This window comes from Macaca fascicularis, chromosome 6 (genome assembly GCF_037993035.2).
Source record: "Macaca fascicularis isolate 582-1 chromosome 6, T2T-MFA8v1.1".
Classification (NCBI taxonomy): Eukaryota; Metazoa; Chordata; class Mammalia; order Primates; family Cercopithecidae; genus Macaca; species Macaca fascicularis.
The window spans coordinates 84589361-84607867 of record NC_088380.1 but is presented as its reverse complement, the minus strand read 5'-3'; the positions used below and the strand labels follow the sequence as shown (position 1 = coordinate 84607867).

General features: G+C 40.3%; 1 protein-coding gene across 5 annotated transcripts in view; it reads right to left on the bottom strand.

Annotated features, from left to right (window-relative positions):
- Positions 1-18507, bottom strand: part of MSH3 (mutS homolog 3) — a 223575-nt gene that overhangs the window by 204034 nt on the left and 1034 nt on the right. For 4 of the 5 annotated variants that reach the window (XR_012413790.1, XR_012413791.1, XM_005557283.5 and 1 more), the window contains exons 2-6: positions 17692-17812; positions 8607-8827; positions 3944-4156; positions 1888-2004; positions 1389-1506 (exon numbers count right to left, since the gene is read on the bottom strand). Coding sequence is in view for 3 of the 5 variants with exons in the window: in XM_005557283.5 (XP_005557340.2) it covers positions 1389-1506; positions 1888-2004; positions 3944-4156; positions 8607-8827; positions 17692-17812 (790 nt within the window). In the remaining 2 variants the exon portion in view is untranslated. The remainder of the gene's footprint in view (positions 1-1388; positions 1507-1887; positions 2005-3943; positions 4157-8606; positions 8828-17691; positions 17813-18507) is intronic. The other variant, XM_045393959.3, reaches the window with a different exon arrangement.

Below are 18507 nucleotides of genomic sequence, written 5' to 3'. Positions count from 1 at the left end.
AAATGAGTCCATTAACTAAATCTCAGGGATGAAAGCTGATTTGGGGCAAAGTCTGGGCATATCTTTGGACATCAGGACATACGAGCCATAAAAGCAGCAAAGGAAAAGCAGGAATGTACTAGAAATGGGCTTCAAATAAGAGACTCAAGCTTTGGCAAAAGAAAAAATAAAAATACCAGGTTCTTACAGGCTCATCAGCTTAGAACAACACAAGGTTGTTAATAGTTTGGAGCCCATTTTGAGTGATAACTGTTCCCTATTTATAGTATTCATGGAACAAAACAGACCTTAGAATTAAATGAGCTGAGAAATAAGCAGATCTGTAATAAACCATAACAGAAATAATACTTCCACACAGTATCATTTAAGGCCTTCTTATCCCTCCATTCTTTCATTATCAGAGAACTGATTCCACTCCATAGTAATTTTTTTTAAATGCACCCTGATCTAATTTTACATATAATTATTTGGCTTTTGAAACTGACAATTTTGCTTTTGAAATTATTTGGCTTCAAATAACACACCGCATTTATGAATTACCATAAATTTAGGGGCAAACATTATGCACACTGAAAATTCTTACAAAGTGAGACAACTTCACCCACAATCCATTTTCAAAAGTAATAAAATTTTTATAAAGTTAACAATGAAGATGGACTACCATTATATTTTATAGGCATTTAATTCTGTCTTAATTCTGACTTCAGCAGTTTTCTTTTCACATTTTGAATTTCTGTTTGTTTTTTTGAGACAGGGTCTCACTCCTGTCACCCAGGCTGGAATGCAGTGGCATGATCACGGCTCACTGCAGCCTTTACTTCCTAGGCTGACATGATTGTCCTACCTCAGCCACCCAAGTAGCCGGGACTATGGGCAAGTGCTAACATGCCCAGCTAATTTTTTTGTATTTTTTGTAGAGATGGGGTTTTGCCATGTTGCCCAGACTGGTTCAGCCTCCCAAAGTGCTGGTATTATAGGCATGAGCCACCATGCCTGGCTTCAATAAGTTATTTGTTAGGTCTCACTTTGGGAAGACCCTGAGGAGCTTGTAGGTCCTAAGTACCTAACTACTACCCACAAATGGGCTAAGGAAGATATAATTTCAAATCAGATACTAACCTGACATCATCTTTTATTAGGGTTGCTTTTTTTCTTGCTCTTCAAGTGTGATGAACTTGCCTTCTATGACATCTGAAAAGATGCTTGTTTCCAGCCACTACTTCCCTCTTGAGTAGCACACCTAATCAAGAGTTCACCATAATGCCTCTCAGCTCATGTAAAAAGTTCCCAAAGAGCAACTAAAACAATAATAATAAAACAAAAACCTGCCATCTTCAAACAAAGCCCTTGTACCATTAAAGAGAAAAACTCCTGTCCAAAAAGGATATCTTCTCCAATGAGTGTAGATTTTGTATAAAGGGCAGTCAATTTCCGGGAAAAGAGTGAACTTCTGTTGTCTCCAATGGCCTTTAATGCTGCAGTTTCAGTTTGCTTCACAACTCCCACCTTCAACAAAAATAAGAAATATTGATATCAAATGATAAAAAATGATTTGATTTGTAAAAACTCATTTCAAAATGTTTAAAGGTAAATTCTAAAATGGTTAAAATAATCAGTCCACAATGCTCAGATGTAGGGTTTAAAGGAGTTGACGAGGGTAGATAAATCACTAAGAAACACTATCATCGAGTTAAAAAATTTACCCTAAATATCTAACAATTGTTAAAAACTCATAAATATATAATACTAATAATTATGAAACACTTTTTCTCTCAAATGCAAAATTCTAAACCAATTGAAGCCTACCTACCACCTTATGAAATACATTTGCATTCTCTGGAAGAGAATCCCAATTTCCTTTTCCCACAAGTTAAAGCCAAAGCTGACCTTATATCCTTTTGCCACCAGGCGGCGTACATGAACAAACAGTCTGTGAGTAGGTATACTTGCTGTCATAAAGTTGTGATCTAAATGGCAATAAATATTGAGCTCTCGGGCTGCAATCTAAAAAATGAAAAAAGAAAATATCAATAAATTTCTATTTTAAGACTCCCTATGTGAGGTTGGTTCACTCTGTTAAAAATTCATCAAGGTATACATTCAGGATTTGTACACTTAATCTAAATGTGTACTATGTCAATAAAAAGTTTTAAAAAATGTTCCCTGTATAGCCTGTATAGAAGCCTATGGTTTAATGTCTTTTGGGCAGTTCCAGTGACCTAACTTCAGTATCAACATCTGTATCTATAAAAGACTCAGAAAAATATGACAGGTCTTCTATGTCCTTAGAGCTTTCCCTACACAAAGACTATCCAATACAGAGAGCATGAGACTGTAAAAGAATAAGCATTTGCTCCATGGCATTTGCAAATGACTGACATTTAGAAGATACTACAGAGTATGCAGAAATGATGAACCCATCTGGAAAGAAGAATCAATGAAAAAGTAAAAAGAGAAGCCCCAGGCTGGCTAACTAATTAATGACACATGACTGATAGAAATATAGAACCATGCAGCACCATCTGATTCCCTGATTTATTCTAGAAAGCACCATGGCTTAGATATTGCCCACTGGAGCCATGGAACTCTAATTCCAACACTCTCACTACCCAACCTCAGCCCATCTCTGAACTCTATTAGTCCCTCACAGAAGGGCAGGAAAACATCAGCCTTTACCGTGGTCAGGCCTCAATTTACCATTTAACCTAGACAGTTTCTCTCCTTCACCTAGGGGATGCCAACTACATATTTGTTCCTGCCCTCAGAAAACATGGTGATACTATTTCAGAGTCTAATTTAATATCACAGAACACAGCATAATGCGCCTGACTTAGAGAACGCTGCTTGCCTGCCACAGAGGATTTAGGAAACTTGAAGAAAAAAAGTTGGCCAAGTCTTTACTTCCCATCCATGAGTCACAGACATGCGACCTCATCACTCTCCAGTGTACAATCCAACCAGGTCTCAAGCTATAAAATCATCACAAGCATTTATGACTTCCAACAAACGTGTAATCAGCAATACTTTCCCTAAGTTTGCCCATGAAATGCTCAAATTTCACTTTCAACCTTCTTGACTAGGGCCTATAATAAATATTTCAACATTAAATACAATTCCAATTTTTTTTGAGACAAGAGTCTTGCTGTGCCGCCCAGGCTAGGGTGCAATGGCAGGATCTTGGCTCACTGCAACCTCCATCTCCCGAGTTCAAGCAACTCTCCTGCCTCAGCCTCCTGAGGAGCTGGGACTAAAGGCATGCACCACCAAGCCCGGCTAATTTTTTTTATATTTTTAGTAGAGAGACAGGGTTTCACCATGTTGGCCAGGCTGGTCTCAAACTCCTGATCTCAAGTGATCCACCCACCTCAGCTTCCCAAAGTGCTGGGATTACAGTCTTGAGCCACCACACCTGGCACAATCCCAATTTAGAATAAGACACCAAGTTGACTGACACACAAAGAGATCTGTAAAACTTCAAACAACTTCTGGTGGTAGCTGGCAAAGTTCACGTGTTCCTCTATTGAGACTTAACTTTGTTCCCGGCTATGAAAATTCATAAATTAAGGGTAAACAGAGGAATTTCTACACATCTCAAAAAAATTTTCTCACTTGAGTCTTCATTAGAAAACGTATTTACATGATTATGGTTCATTCACTAATTGACTCATCCAATAAACTTCGGATGGATAAAAAGTATTGGCCTAGTACCATGGAGAATAAGCACTAATACTCCAATAGAGACCCCTCACTTTTCCCCACCAAGTCTGGTTCCCACTAAGTTTCTTGTGTTCATTTTTAGTTTTTACTTTAAATAACAGTATTTTTTAAGAGGTGATTGATCAAGTCAGCATTTATATAAGGTCAGAAGATGAAACAAAAATACTGAAAAATATCTAAGGCTAGACAAGAAAAACATAAAATAGTGCCTGAAAAAGGGACTTACCTCTGCATCTTCCCCAAAGAATCTATACTTATATCCACATTCCACACACAAAACTGCATCTTTGTGCTGCTGCTTCATTTCTATGTATTGTAATTCTAGCGGCGTATAAATGCTTTTGGAACGTTTGTTAGCTGGTTTAGAAGCAGTTTTCTGTAAATTTTCATGACTTGTATTTGATGATCCAAACTGACTGACATCAAAAAGTGTTGTATCCTGGCAACCAAAAGATTTATAAAGTTTTAAAAATATTAACCATAGTAATAAGTTCCCAGAGATGGAAAATGCAAATCTGGCGAAGAGCTAACACTTGGTGAATCTAGGTGTAAAGTTTATAGAAGCACGTTGTAGCATTCAGGCAAATTATCTATAGGTTGCAAATATTTTCAAAGTAAAAGGTTAAAAAAATTATGAACCAAGTGAGCTATCATAGAATTTTTATGCAAATTTTGAAAGTCTAAATATCTTAATGTTTTACATATTTGTTTTTAAATTTGATTTCATTAAATCTATTATTATTAACATTTCTTTTCATTATTTATTCTCAGGTGTGTAATGCACAAAAGGCCAATGGGGACAAATCCGCCTTTCTCTCAGGAGTAGGACAAAACCACTTCGAGCAAAGCATGCCAACAGATAAAGGTGCACTTAATGTTTTTTACTTCCAAGCACACTGTAAAAGACAGCACATTCTATAAAGTCTTATTCCAAGAAAGAACCATGATTCTCTTGGTAAAGAAACACGAGAAAGAGCTGTTAAAAAATATACAGCACAAGGTCACATTTTCAACATTACTACTCCTACTATTCTTACCTTCCTACCATAATTAATTCCAATTCACAGCTTAGAGAAAATTCCTCGCTTATTGGACTTAATTTAGAAAAATGTGAATGAGACAAATTTATAGGCTAAATCTAACTTCTAATTAATTGCCACTCTGTCACTACCAACTTCTAAAAATTTACCCAGCTCCCCCTACAATCAAAAATATGGCCTAAAAGTCTGGTGACCAAAAAGAGGGGAGAGTGAGAGAGAAGCAAAATGGCCCAGGAATGGGAATCCCAATCCAAAAGAAAACCCAGAAACATGTACGCTTTGTAGTTCCCAAATGTTTAAAACAACTCAGCTTTACCGGGACATCAGGTAAAGATACTAACTTTTCAAAAAAACTCAATTTATTTGAACAGTGCAGTCCAGCAAACCTCCAAAGATCAGCAATAAGAAGATGGTGAGGGGTGGAGAGGTTGGCAAGAGAAATCCAGGTCATTATGATGGCAGTGGCAGCCCATCGGGAGCAGCCACTGCCATAACGCCAGCTGCAGTAAGAGAGGCACAACCAGGGCTGCATGCTCCACAGAACCAGCAGGAGCCAGAAATGGGTGGAAGAAGCCTCACTCCCTTCTAAGTTGCCAGGGTGAGAGCCTCACACTCCCCGGGCACAGCTGTGGCTGCCCAGCCGTGGCTGCAAACCTGGGCATCTCTGTGCTCTTGGGGGCTGGGAGCAGGCAGGAGCCCTGCCCTCCTGGGTGCAGCTGCAGCGGCCACCCAAGCTGCAGCTGTGGACCCGGGCATCTCTGCACTCTCAGGGGCCCAGAAAGGGAATTCCCCGTCCCTCTGCAGGCTCAGAAGTACCTGCTCCCACTGCCTCGCCTCTCCCAGCTCCCAGCACCCACTCTGATCTCAAAGTTGAGGCCAAGCCTGGGAACTGCTGCAACCTTGCCGGGTGTGCACATGTTAAGGGCAGTGCTAACATGCCAGCCCCCTGCTGCCTTGGCCCCCTCTGGACTTTGGACACTGATGAGCATGGCAAGGAGGCCGAGGAGGGGGCTGAGGGCAGCTCAGAGCTGTCCTGCAGGTGGCCCTTGGCACAAACAGCCTGTGTGCCATGGATGACGGCAGGAGGCAGACAGGCTCCTGGGCAGAAAGGGTCCGGTCCAGGTGAAGCCCCACCTTCAAGCCAGGAACAGCCTAAAGCCTGGGGGACAGGCTGATGAACAGAATTATAACTTACAGTGCTTTTTCTGAGCCCGCCCATGGCAGCCCATGAACCAATCAGCACACACTTCCTCCGCTCAAGCCCATACAAACCCCCAGACTCAGCCAAACTTGAAGAGACAAGCAGACAACCTGCCTGCAGAGAGGAGCTACCCACTCCAGGGTCTCCTCCCTGTTGAAGGCTGAACACTTCTCACTTGTTGGGATGCCCTGCCTGCAGAAAGGCCCTACCCACTGCGGGTCTCCCATGAATGTTCTGTCACTCAAGAAAGCCCCTCTTTGCCTTGCTCACCCTCCACTTGTCCACATACTTCATTCTTTCTGGAAGCAGGATAAGAACTTGGGACCCATGGAATGGCAGGGCTAAAAGAGCTGTAAACAGGCCTGAAACACGTCCCTTGCTTGCCACATTGCAGCAACAAGAAGGAGAGAAGAGAGGACAGAAGAGCTGTGGACCTTTTGGGAGCTCAGACCTAGGGGCTCCCAAGCCAGGTCTATGACACCCTCTCTGGGCTCTGCAGTTCCTGGAATCTCCAAGCTTCTGGACACCACTGTGTTCCTGGGTGCCAGCCGTGGAAGCTGCTTGCAGTACGCCTGGTCCAGCCCTCACTCATGCTGGCACCTGGAGCTGCCCACCCCGCCGAAGCTGGCATGCCTTGCTGTGCACAGTAGCCAGACCCCATGGTCACTGGCTCACACACCCCTCAACACTCTGTTCCTGGCTCACCCTTGGCAGCTGCGAGATTCGGGCCAAAAGCAAAAGCCAAGCACAGCCTGCCAGGCCCAGTGGGAGGAATGAGCCCAGCCAGGTCCAAGTAAAAACTCGGGCAAAGGCACCACCAGCCACAGAGGTTTACAGCTGGCGAAGCGACACCCCAAGGATTGCATAACAATTTTCCTACACCTGAGAATGCATTTGCTTTTAATTTTGATGGGTTTCCTATTTTGTTTCCATGATTTTTATGTGAAATGCAGGTATATGCTATGCAATATAAAAGTTAATACAGAAAATATATTTTAAAATAAAAACTTATTCTTACTTTATACTTTATTCATTTAGGAAATGGGATAAGCTTCCAGAAAAAAAAAGTTTTATCCTTATGGGAAGTTAACAATTAAATCAATCTAAATACTTGAATATTAAGCAACTTTTTTTTAACTTTCATTTTAAGTTCAGGGGTACATGTGCAGGTTTGTTATATAGGTAAACTTGTGTCATGAGGGTTTGTTGTACATATTAATACCTGGGCAACAAAATAAGCAACTTAAAAAAAATGATTTGGATGGGAATACTTATCAGATACATCACATTCTATTTCATATTCCCAGAGACAGTATGCTGAACTCAATTTAACCTTGTCTGGACAATTCAGAGTGATCAGAATATATTTCAAAATCTACTGACAGTTATGGCGTTGCCGACCCCACCCTAATGGTCCTGGACCATGGGGCGTTTATGTTCATTCAGTAGCTTTTTGCCATTCATCCATGTCTTTCCATGCCATCAAACAGCTTATCACTTGTGATAATGGCACTGCTTCTAGGTGCCCCCTTCTATCTACTTGCTTCTAATTTCCTGTGATGTGGAAATGTCAAGTTGGTCATTCTATGTATAAAGCAATAATGTATACGCTCTTCTGAGACTTTGGAGTAAATGTTCCTATCAATAAAGTGAGCTTTAATGGATAAACTTTATGACTTCTATGCTTAATAACCACTATACTTAGGTGAACTGCTTCTAAGTATGAAAAGAGACCAAAAACAAAAACACCTTTTTTTTTTCTGATGATCTAAGATAAGTCAACCAATATTAGCCTGGCTGAGGGAGGAGTTCATGGATCTGGACTTTGTGGGAAAGGTGTGAAATCTTGAAAATCATAGGCAAAATTTTGTTGGCTTGAGAATTTTTCTGAGGAAAAAGGCCAACAGCTTTCATTAGAATTTCAATGACTCAAATATATACATACATACACATATACATATACATATATAGGATCATTTCTCTAATTCAATGGTTGTCAATCACAGCTACAGATTAAAACGACTGCTTTTTCTTCAGTCTCACCTTGTCTGGAGGCTAAGGTGGGAGGATTGCTTGAGCCCAGGAGTTTGAGACTACAGTCAACTATAATCGCACAACTGTACTCTAGCCTGGGCAACAGAGCAAGACCTCATCAATAAAAATAAAATGTAAAATAAAATGCAAGCTTTCTAAAAATAGCCACGCCCATTTCTCAGTGAAAACCAATTAAATAAGATTCTGAAGGAAGGTTCTTAATGGCAATTTTTGGTTTAAGGTCTCCAGGTGATTCCAATGTAAAGCTAAGGTAATCATGGAAACTCTAAGAAGGACTGTAAGAAACTGTGCTTGTATTAACTGTCAATAAAGAATCCCTCCAAGTCAAGGGCTCCTGATCCAGGCAGTACCTCAGAATTACCTGGAAGGCTTTTGTTTTGTTCTCATACAAACCAATTAATCCCTCCCAAAACATAGTAAATCGAATCTCCAGGGATGTAAAAAACTAAACTAAAACACAAAATCTCCCCCAGATGATTCAGAAGATCATCCACGTTTAGGAACCATTGCCATGAATGACCCCAGAGAACCTGATAGTACTTCAGAACCCACTATTCTAGGTAACTGGATACTCATCTATAGCAGTTACATACCTTTTGTTTAATTTGACATTTCGAATCTTCAGAAGAAACTGCATTCTTTGCACGTAGAAGACTGATATCATCAAAATCAGTACATTTTGGCAGAACTGCAAATCTCTCCTGCAGAGATTCTGTCTGGACTCTACTTTGAGGAAGGGCAGAATCGCAGCAGAATTCTTTCAATTTTTCCAGAGACTTTAAAACATTCCTGGTCCTCAGACATTTCTTTGGCTCTTAGGTAGCAAAGAAGAAGAAAATACAACAATAGTATTTTGGTGTCATTCTATCAATTCACAACCAGCATAGAATTTTTTAAAGAGGTAGATTCCCAATAAAGCAATGAACCTAACTATAATGTGATTAAAAAAAAAAAAAAAAGAAACACTGGGTTCAGGGTAAAGATGTCATATTAAACACAGACCAAATTTCACTCATTCCTGAAACGTCATTACTAGAGTTTTTTTTTCTTTTTTTTTTTTTTTTTTTGAAGACACAAGCCCATAAGGACAGAGAGGAGAGGTAATAACTGGAAATGAGATATCTAAAGCTAGAAAGGAAAACAAATGAACAACAACCAATTCAGCACACCTGAGAGCTAAATCCTAAGTCAGTAATTAGGAAAACCAAGAGCCAACTCTACTTAAAACACAAAATGCTCAAAAGACTCAGGAATTAGGGTACCAGTAGCTCTGGAAAGGAATAAAAGAAGGTTCTAAAATAAAGAGGATTGGTTCCAAGTAATTGGTTCCCTAAACCCCTACCATACTCCAAGTTGAAAGATAACTGCCCTTCCTCCACATCAGCAGCCAACTGGAGATTTCTTCCCTGGAAAGGCAAAACAAGCACAGTTGACGGAGTACTGTGTTAACCCAGAAAGATGACAGGAACACAGACACAATGTATGCTGAGATCCACGGCCTCTCCAGAACCCAGGCAGCCAGAACACTCCCCTCCAGGCAGAAGCTGGGAGGACTCTTGACTGGGAAATCTAACTAGCTCAAGGAGAAAGACTTGACATTGACATCAGGGGTTCACCAAGAAAACCAAATCGACAGACTCAGACACACCATCACTTTGCTCATGACATGCCTTCTGCATGTCAAAATTGTATTCATTCTTCAAGACCCATTTCAAATCTACCTTTCCCATAAAACCTTCTGCTAGCTTTCCCAGCTTAAAATCATCTTTTCTTTCTCTATATTCCTATAACAAGATCACATCTCCCTGTGGCACTCATCACAGTCTGCCAATTGGCAGTTTTTCATAAACAAGCAATCCATGAAAGAAGGGAAACTATCATTTTCTGGATCCCTGGATCCCTACCATGTACTAGAACACAGTATTTCACTGTTTAGAGCAATACTATTAGGTTGGTGCTACTAAATGTAAAGGAACTGGGACTGCATGCATTTATCACCTCTTACCTTCCCTATTAAAGCAAAAACACTCTGAGGGCAAGAGTTGTGTTTTGTTCATTCTAAAAGTTTAAAATTGCTCCTGAGCTGCTTGCTAGGGCCTGCTCCCACCCTGTGGAGTGTACTTTTTGTTTTCAATAAATCTCTGCTTTTGTTGCTTCAAAAAAAAAAAAAAAAAAGGCTTAAAATTTTCCCGATTTATATTTAGACGTCTTCACAGGCTTTCATTAGGTCTCCTGTGAATTTTCTAGCTACAAAAATGTAAATTTGACTCTTTTCTCAAATGTATATTCCCCTTGTTTACTATTACTCTCTTTTTCGAAATGTACATGTGTATCACCCTCCAAAGTATACTATAAGTGTGTATGTTATACAAAGATTTTCCCTCCTATAGACATAAAAAAAACTTTGCCTGGAATGGAGGTGGGATGAAGAACTTGGAGTTTTTGTTGGGGGAAAAAAAAAAAAAAGTATTGTGAAAGTTGATCATATGAATTGGGTCATTCTTGTCACACTCACTTAAAATGGAGTAGAGAGACCAGGGGAAAAAGCACTGAGAGCATATATCATTGCTCCAAAAATGTAATTCTCTGCAAGCCTAGCTGCTAAAACTGCCTACTGTAACCTGAAACCAATTTTACCTGATAGCTGCTAAAACAACCTGCTGTGACTCTAAGGCTAGTTTTACCCACTGCGGTCATTCACTAATCAGAGCTTGCCAGTTCCCCCAAATTTTCCTAGTACCAATGAACCTTCTTTCAAAACAATACATTTCTTTTTCTTTTTGCAACCTTGACCTCCAGGGCTTATGAGATCCTCCCACCTCAGCCTCCTGAGTAGCTGGGACTACAGGCAAGTGCCACCATGCCCAACTAATTTTTTTTAATTTTTTTATATAGTTGGGGTCTCCCTATGCTGCCTAGGCTGGTCTCCAACTCCTGGGCTCAAACAATCCTCCTGCTTTGGCCTCCCAAAGTGTTGGGAATACAGGTGTGAGCAGCTGCTCCTGGCTCATTTCTCCTTTTTAATAAAACTTCCAATTTTATCTTTGTCCTTCATCATACCAAAGACCACCTGGTCTGTGTGTATGCCCCAAATTGCAATTCTTGCTTCCCAAATAAAATGGTTTTTTTGGGTTTTTTTTCCCTTTTTTTGAGACAAAGTCTCACTCTGTCACCTGGGCTGGAGTGCAATGGTGTGATCTCGGCTCACCACAACCTCTGCCTCCTGGATTCAAGTAATTCTCCTATCTCGGCCTCCTGAATAGCTGGGATTACAGGTGTGTGCCACCATACCTGCCTAATTTTTGTATTTGTAGTAGAGATGGGGTTTCATCATGTTGGGCAGGCTGGTCTTGAACTCCTGAACTCAGGTGATCCGCCCACCTCCGCCTCCCAAAGTGCTGTGATTAAAGGTGTGAGCCACCACACCCAGCCCCAAATAAAACGTTTTAAATTTAGAGATTTGTCTCTATATCTTATTTGACTTTGACAGTATTTAAAACCAAAGTGTGAAAAACAGAGATGAAATAATCAGGGACTCTTACGGCTGGTAGATGCTAGTGGTTGAATAATAAATAATCACTGCCTAAAACTTACTACAGGTGTTGACAGTCTTGCATCATTTAATGATGGGGATATGTTATGAAGAACGTGTCATTAGGTGATTTCATTGTGTGCACATCAGAGAGTGTACTTACACAAACCTAGATGATGGTATAGACTCCTACACACCTAGGCTATATGGTATAATTTACTGCTCCCAGGTTATAAACCTGTATAGCGTGTTACCATACTGAATACTAGAGACAACTGTAACACAATGGTATCTGTGTATCTAAACATATTTAAACATAGAAATGGTACAGTAAAAATACCTACTATAATCTTGTGAGACTAATGTTGTATAGGCAGTCCCTCATTGACTGTTGTTAGGTAGCATATGACTGTATTTATGTTCTTAATGTTACCAATGTCTACTATCTCTGTATTGTGGAAATACGATGTAATGGTGTGCTACTGCTACTATGCGTCCCTTTCTAACTCTAAAAAGGTCAAGCCGTAGGAATGTGACTAAAGTTGCTCTAGAGTAAGGGCTATTATTCTCTACTGAAGTTTAAAAACAATCCTTAAAAAGATCAAAGTGATCCAAAGGAATTTAACTGCTTGCCAGAACAGAGTCCAACACTCTAAAGAAACACAAACTCCAGCAGGAGACAACACAGATTCAACATATCCATGATCCAACTAGTTAGTTACTAGACATGCAAAAAGCAGGAAAAATCTGTCAAGGGATGCAGGCCCAGAAATGACAGATGATGCAATTAGCATATAAGAACAAGAAAATACAATTTATAAATATGCTCCATATAATTGAGAATATAAAGGAAAACATGAGCAAAAAGAGAAGCAAAAGGATTTTTTTCAATAGCTTTACTGAGATATAATTCATATAGAGAACTGGAAGATATTTTAAAAGAACACAATGGAACTTCTAGAGATGAAATATACAATATAGGAAATGAACATTTTATTGAATGAGATTTACAGCAGATTAGACATAGCAGAAAAAAAGACCACTGAAAACAGAGCAGTAGAATCTATCCAAAATGAAGTACAAAGAGAAATAAGCCTGGAAAACAAATCAAAAGAGCCTCGATGACTTAAGAGATAATATCAAATAGTTAATATCCCTGTAATAAACTCTCAGAAGGAGACACAGAGATAGGAAGACAGAAAAAACGTGAAACAGTAACAACCAAAAAAGTTTCCCACAATTAATAAGACCTATAAACCCACAGACTGGAGAAGCTTTAAATGAGCTCCAAACAGGATAAAAATAAATGAAGAAATAAAAATTAAAAACCAGACAAAGGCAGCTGGGCACGATGGCTCACGCCTATAATCCCAGCACTTTGGGAGGCCAAGGCAGGTAGATCACAAGGTCAGGAGTTTGAGACCAACCTGGCCAACATGGTGAAACCCGATCTCCACTAAAAATACACAAATTAGCCAGGCGTGGTGACGAGTGCCTGTAACCCCAGCTGCTCCAGAGGCTAAGGCAGGAGCACTGCTTAAACCTGGTGGGGTGGGTTGCAGTGAGCTGAGATTGGGGGGGTGGCAAACAGACAAGGTCCATCAAAATCAAATATGTGTTTCTGCAGATTCTATGGGGCAGAAAAAAAATCGAATATGAAAATCAGTGATTAAGAGAAAATCTTAAAAGCAACCAGAGAAAAAGACAACCCTCTATAATTAAAAATAAAAAACCTTTGATGTCTTTTATGCTAAAGGCTAAGAATCTCCGAAGAAATACAGTGACTCTTTCCTTCTAAATATGACTTTTCCAATATACAGTTACCTTGTTTCCTATGACTTCCTTTATGCTAGAAATATATTTTTGAATCTTTTCCAATGTGATATAGTTTGACTGTGCCCTGACCCAAATATCAACTTGAATTTTATCTCCCAGAATTCTCATGTGTTGTGGGAGGGACCCAGTGGGAGGGACCCAGTGGGAGGAATCATGGGAGCCAGTCTTTCCTGTGCTATTCTCATGATAGTGAATAAGTCTCATGAAATCTGATGGGTTTATCAGGGGTTTTCACCTTTGCGTCTTCCTCATTTTCTCTTGCCACCACCATGTAAGAAATGCCTTTCAACAAACTTGCATGTTCTACACATGTATCCCAAAACTTAAAATATAAAAAAATAAAAAAAAAAGAAGTGCCTTTCACCTCCCACTATGATTCTGAGGCCTCCCCAGCCATGTGGAACCGTAAGTCCAATTAAACCTCTTTTTCTTCCCAGTCTCTGGTATGTCTTTATCAGTAGTGTGAAAACAAACGCATCTCTTACTTTGTTTATTATTCTTCCCTTGGTTTTCAAAATACATACTTAACTGGCTTTTCAAATGTATCTAAGTTTGCTTGTATGTATAAAAGTTTCCTTCTCCTGTGGATCCCAGGTATAAAAAATAACTTGTTAATTGAAGAGTTAAGAACTGAGGTGGATATATACAATGGAATACTGCCTAGAAATAAAAAGGAATGAATGTATTATAGAATAGCCAAAATGATAGAGACAGAAAGCTGAATGGCAGGCACCATGGGTTGGGGGAAGGGAAATACATGGAGTTAGTGTTTAATGGGTACAGACTTATAGGATTGCAAGATTAAAAGTTCTGGAGATGGATGGTGGTGATGGGTGCATATGTACTAAATACCCCTGAGCTGTATACTTAAAAATGTCAAGGATGATAAATTTTATGTTATGTATAGTTTACCACAATAAAGAAAATGAATATTTTTAGAAAAGGGAATGAAGTAGATACATGCTACAACACGGATGAACCTTGAAAACATTACAGTAAGTGAAAGAAACCAGACACCAAAGGCCACACATTATATGATTCCATTTATATGAAATGTTCAGAATAGGCAAATCTATAGACAGAAAGTAGATTAGTGGTTACCTAGGGCTGGGAAGTGCTGGGGGAGAACAGGGGGTGGCTGTTCATGGGCACAGGGTCTCTTTTGGGGTGACGAAAATGTTCTAAAATTGACTTTGATGATGGTTGCACAACTCTAGGAACATCCTAAAAGCCACTGAATTGTGCATGCTAAATGGGTGAATCATATTGTATGATAACTGTATCTTTTTTTTGAGACTGAGCCTCAATCTGTCGCCCAGCTTGGAGAGCAGTGGCATGATCTCGGTTCACTACACCCACACCTCCCAGACTCAAGCGATTCTCCCGTCTCAGCCTCCTGGGTAGCTGGGACCACCAGTGCCCGCCACCACGTCTGGCTAATTTTTGTATTTTTAGTAGAGACGGGGTTTCACCATGTTGACCAGGCTAGTCTCGAACTCCTGACCTCAGGTGATACACCTGCCTCAGCCTCCCAAAGTGCTGGGATTACAGGCGTGAGCCACCATGCCCGGCCCCAAGAACTATATCTTAATAATTCTGTTATTAAAAAAAAACAAAACTTGCCAGGTATGATGGCTCAGGAGTGCAGTCCCAGCTACTGAGGTGCTGAGGCAGGAGGATGGCTTGGGACTAGGAATTCAAGACCAGCCTGGTCAACACAGCAAAACCCTGTCTCTAAAAAACATATATATTTTTTTAATTAGCCAGGCATAGTGGCATGCACCTGTGATCCTTGCTACTTAGGAAGCTAAGGCAGGAGGATGGCTTGAGCCCAGGAGTTTGAGGCTACATGAGCAATGATCCTGCCACTACACTCCAGCCTGGATGACAAAGTAAGACCTGTCTCTAAAAAATAAAATAAACTGAAGTGGAGCAGTCACCCAGCTTCTGACTAGTGAATGATCCTCTCCCTTCTTCCTTAGTGCCATTTTTAACAAGTGGCAAAGGTCCTATTTTAAAGTATGCCAAGTGCATTGTCTTATTTCAACAACATTCTATTTCAACTGTCCCATGTGGTCTTAGTTACTTAACTGTGATAATCTTCAGTTCTCTTCATCTATCACCCACTTCTTCCTCTATAAAAAGACAACAGGCCGGGCACAGTGGCTCACACCTGTAATGCAGCACTTTGGGAGGCCAAGACGGGCAGATCACTTGAGGCCACCAGGAGTTTGAGACCAGCCTAACCAACATGGCAAAATGCTGACTCTACTAAAAATACAAAAAGTAGCCAGGTGTGGTGGCACGCACCTGTAATCCCAGTTACTTGGGAGGCTGAGGCAGGAGAATTGCTTGAACTCAGGAGATGGAGGTTACAGTGAGCTGAGATTACACCAGTGCACTCCAGCCTGGGTGACAGAGTAAGAGACCCTGTCTCCAAAAAAAAAAAAAAAATAGAGGGCAAAAAGCCTTCTTAGGAAAAATAAATGAGCTACAAAAAGTCTCTAGAATAAAAATCAGTTGCATATTCAGTGCTTGTACACCTAAAAAATGGGTCTATACAGAGTAATCAAGCAATGAAAGGTAGGCAGCCCCAGAATTGTAACATTAACACGTGACAAATTCTCTCAAGTCATGCCTTCTTGCATGCCCCCTCCAGAAAGGAGAAGTTTTAGATTTACTTTTCTCCTTAGCCACACATCTCCATTCCTGTAGTTATTTCATACTAAAGCTTTCATGTTGACCTTAAATCCAAATTTTACCTTTAATGGAAGGATTAATATTTTACATATATCTCCACTGGACAGATACCTCTACTGAATTAGGACTTTTTTCTTTTTTCTCATTCTCTTTACCTAATTTCCTGGGGATAATGAATAAAGATGGATTTCCTGTCTTCCCTTATCACAAATTCTCTGATACCATAAAACCAGAGAAAAATCTGCTCAACTGTCTATATGCAACAGCACCTCTAGAAATCCAGGAACGCAGGCACTCAGGCAGGCTGGGTTTTTTTTTTTTTTTTTTTTTTTTTTTTTTTGCTGTTTTTCGTTTGTTTTTTTTTTTGTTTTGAGACAGAGTGTCGCTCTGTCGCCCAGGCTGGAGTGCAGTGGCACAATCTTGGCTCACAGCAACTTCCGCCTCCTGGGCTCAAGTGATTCTCCCGCCTCAACCTCCCACGTAGCTGGGATTACAGGCAACCACCACCAAGCCCAGCTAATTATCGTATTTTTAGTGGAGACAGGATTTCACCATGTTGGCCAGGCTGGTTTTAAACTCCTGACCTCAGATGATCCGCCTGCCTTGGCCTCCCAAAGTGCTGAGATTACAGGTGTCAGCCACCGCGTCCAGCCTAACATGCTGTTTTTATTCAATGCCTTTTACATACACAAACAGCAGCTCTAAGCACAAAAAAAAAAAAAGGGGGCGGAGAGTAGATCTACGGGTCCTGATACTGAAAATTGTTCAAAATTTTCTATTAAGTAGAAAAAGACAGTAGCAAATTAGTATACAATATAATATAATCCATAAAATATAATTAAATAAACTAATTTGTGAGCTTATGAGTATGCACATATATACACATGTATAAATTTTTTTTTTTTTTTTTTTTTTGAGACGGAGTCTCGCTCTGTCGCCCGGGCTGGAGTGCAGTGGCCGGATCTCAGCTCACTGCAAGCTCCGCCTCCCGGGTTCACGCCATTCTCCTGCCTCAGCCTCCCAAGTAACTGGGACTACAGGCGCCCGCCACCTCGCCCGGCTAGTTTTTTGTATTTTTTAGTAGAGACGGGGTTTCACCGGGTTAGCCACGATGGTCTCGATCTCCTGACCTCGTGATCCGCCCGTCTCGGCCTCCCAAAGTGCTGGGATTACAGGCTTGAGCCACCGCGCCCGGCCCACATGTATAAATTTTTAAAATCTGGAAGTATATACAGAACACCAGTTAGCAGTGGGCCTCACTCAAAGGGAGGGATTATGGGGTCTATCACTGTCTACGTTCCAAATTTCTGTACTGTTTGAAATTTCTGTAGCAAGAATGTTTTAATTTTATAATCAGGACAAAAATAGCTAGAAGGAATAAAGGAGAAAGTTGGGAGAACTACAGTTAAATTGCAGAATTCTAGCTCTACCATCCCTTTAACGTCCTATACACATCACCATCACCTATAGGGCGCCACTCTGCTCAGGAACAAAGGGGACCTTTCTCCAAAAAGAAAAAAGACATAATTCTAATATACTTTTCCACCCTCTGGAGAATTCCAGAATAACAGGGCCATGACTGAGAGAGAAAAGAATCCCCCACAACTCACCAGAGTTGCCAGACATTCCCAGATCACTTCCTCCTTCCTTTTGTTGGGCTTTCTTTACTTTCTTTTTAACAGGCCCATCATTTTCCAATGGTCTCTTCTTACTTCTGTCAATTTCTGTAGCCTATATCGGGAAGGTTAGAAAATGATGTGTTATCTCTATTCTGAGAAGGCCTGAGGTATGTGAAGTAATTTAAACCTTACATCTGAATGACAAGTTCCTTGCCATCCATTCTTCAAAGAATCCCCTACGTTTAGTACTGGAAAAGTCTATGGGTGAACTGTTTTTAACACCATAAAAGACAAGGTAGAGTCTGATGACTGAGGCCAGGAGTCTCAGCAACTCAAGCCCTGTTTAGAATTAATTGAAACCAAGGCTGCTACCTGTCTTGACTCAATCAGCCTTCAGCTTTCTCTAATTATAAAACTTGAATCACCCTACTTACATATGCTAAATAAAATACCTCTAAGAAATAAACAGCTATGTAGCAAAGGCACAGAGAGGAAAAGATACATAATAAAAGAACAGTATCATTTTTGACATGGTCATTCCAATTTAAGTGTTTCCTGTTTAAATGGTTTATGTTCATCACTAAAGATGTGACAAGATTATGAACTTTTTCTTGGCAGAAAACTTGCCAAAAGCATACGTAAGTCCTTCACCAACTACCCTTTAAATGGTGGGTGCAAACTTTTGGTGAATTCACGAAAATGTCGGCCTCAAAAAAAAAAAAACAAAAACAGAAGAGAAGTAATCACTATAAGGGAGAAACATGTAAGAAGGGAACAAGATTTTGAAGCACCCAAGCTGTCACCTAC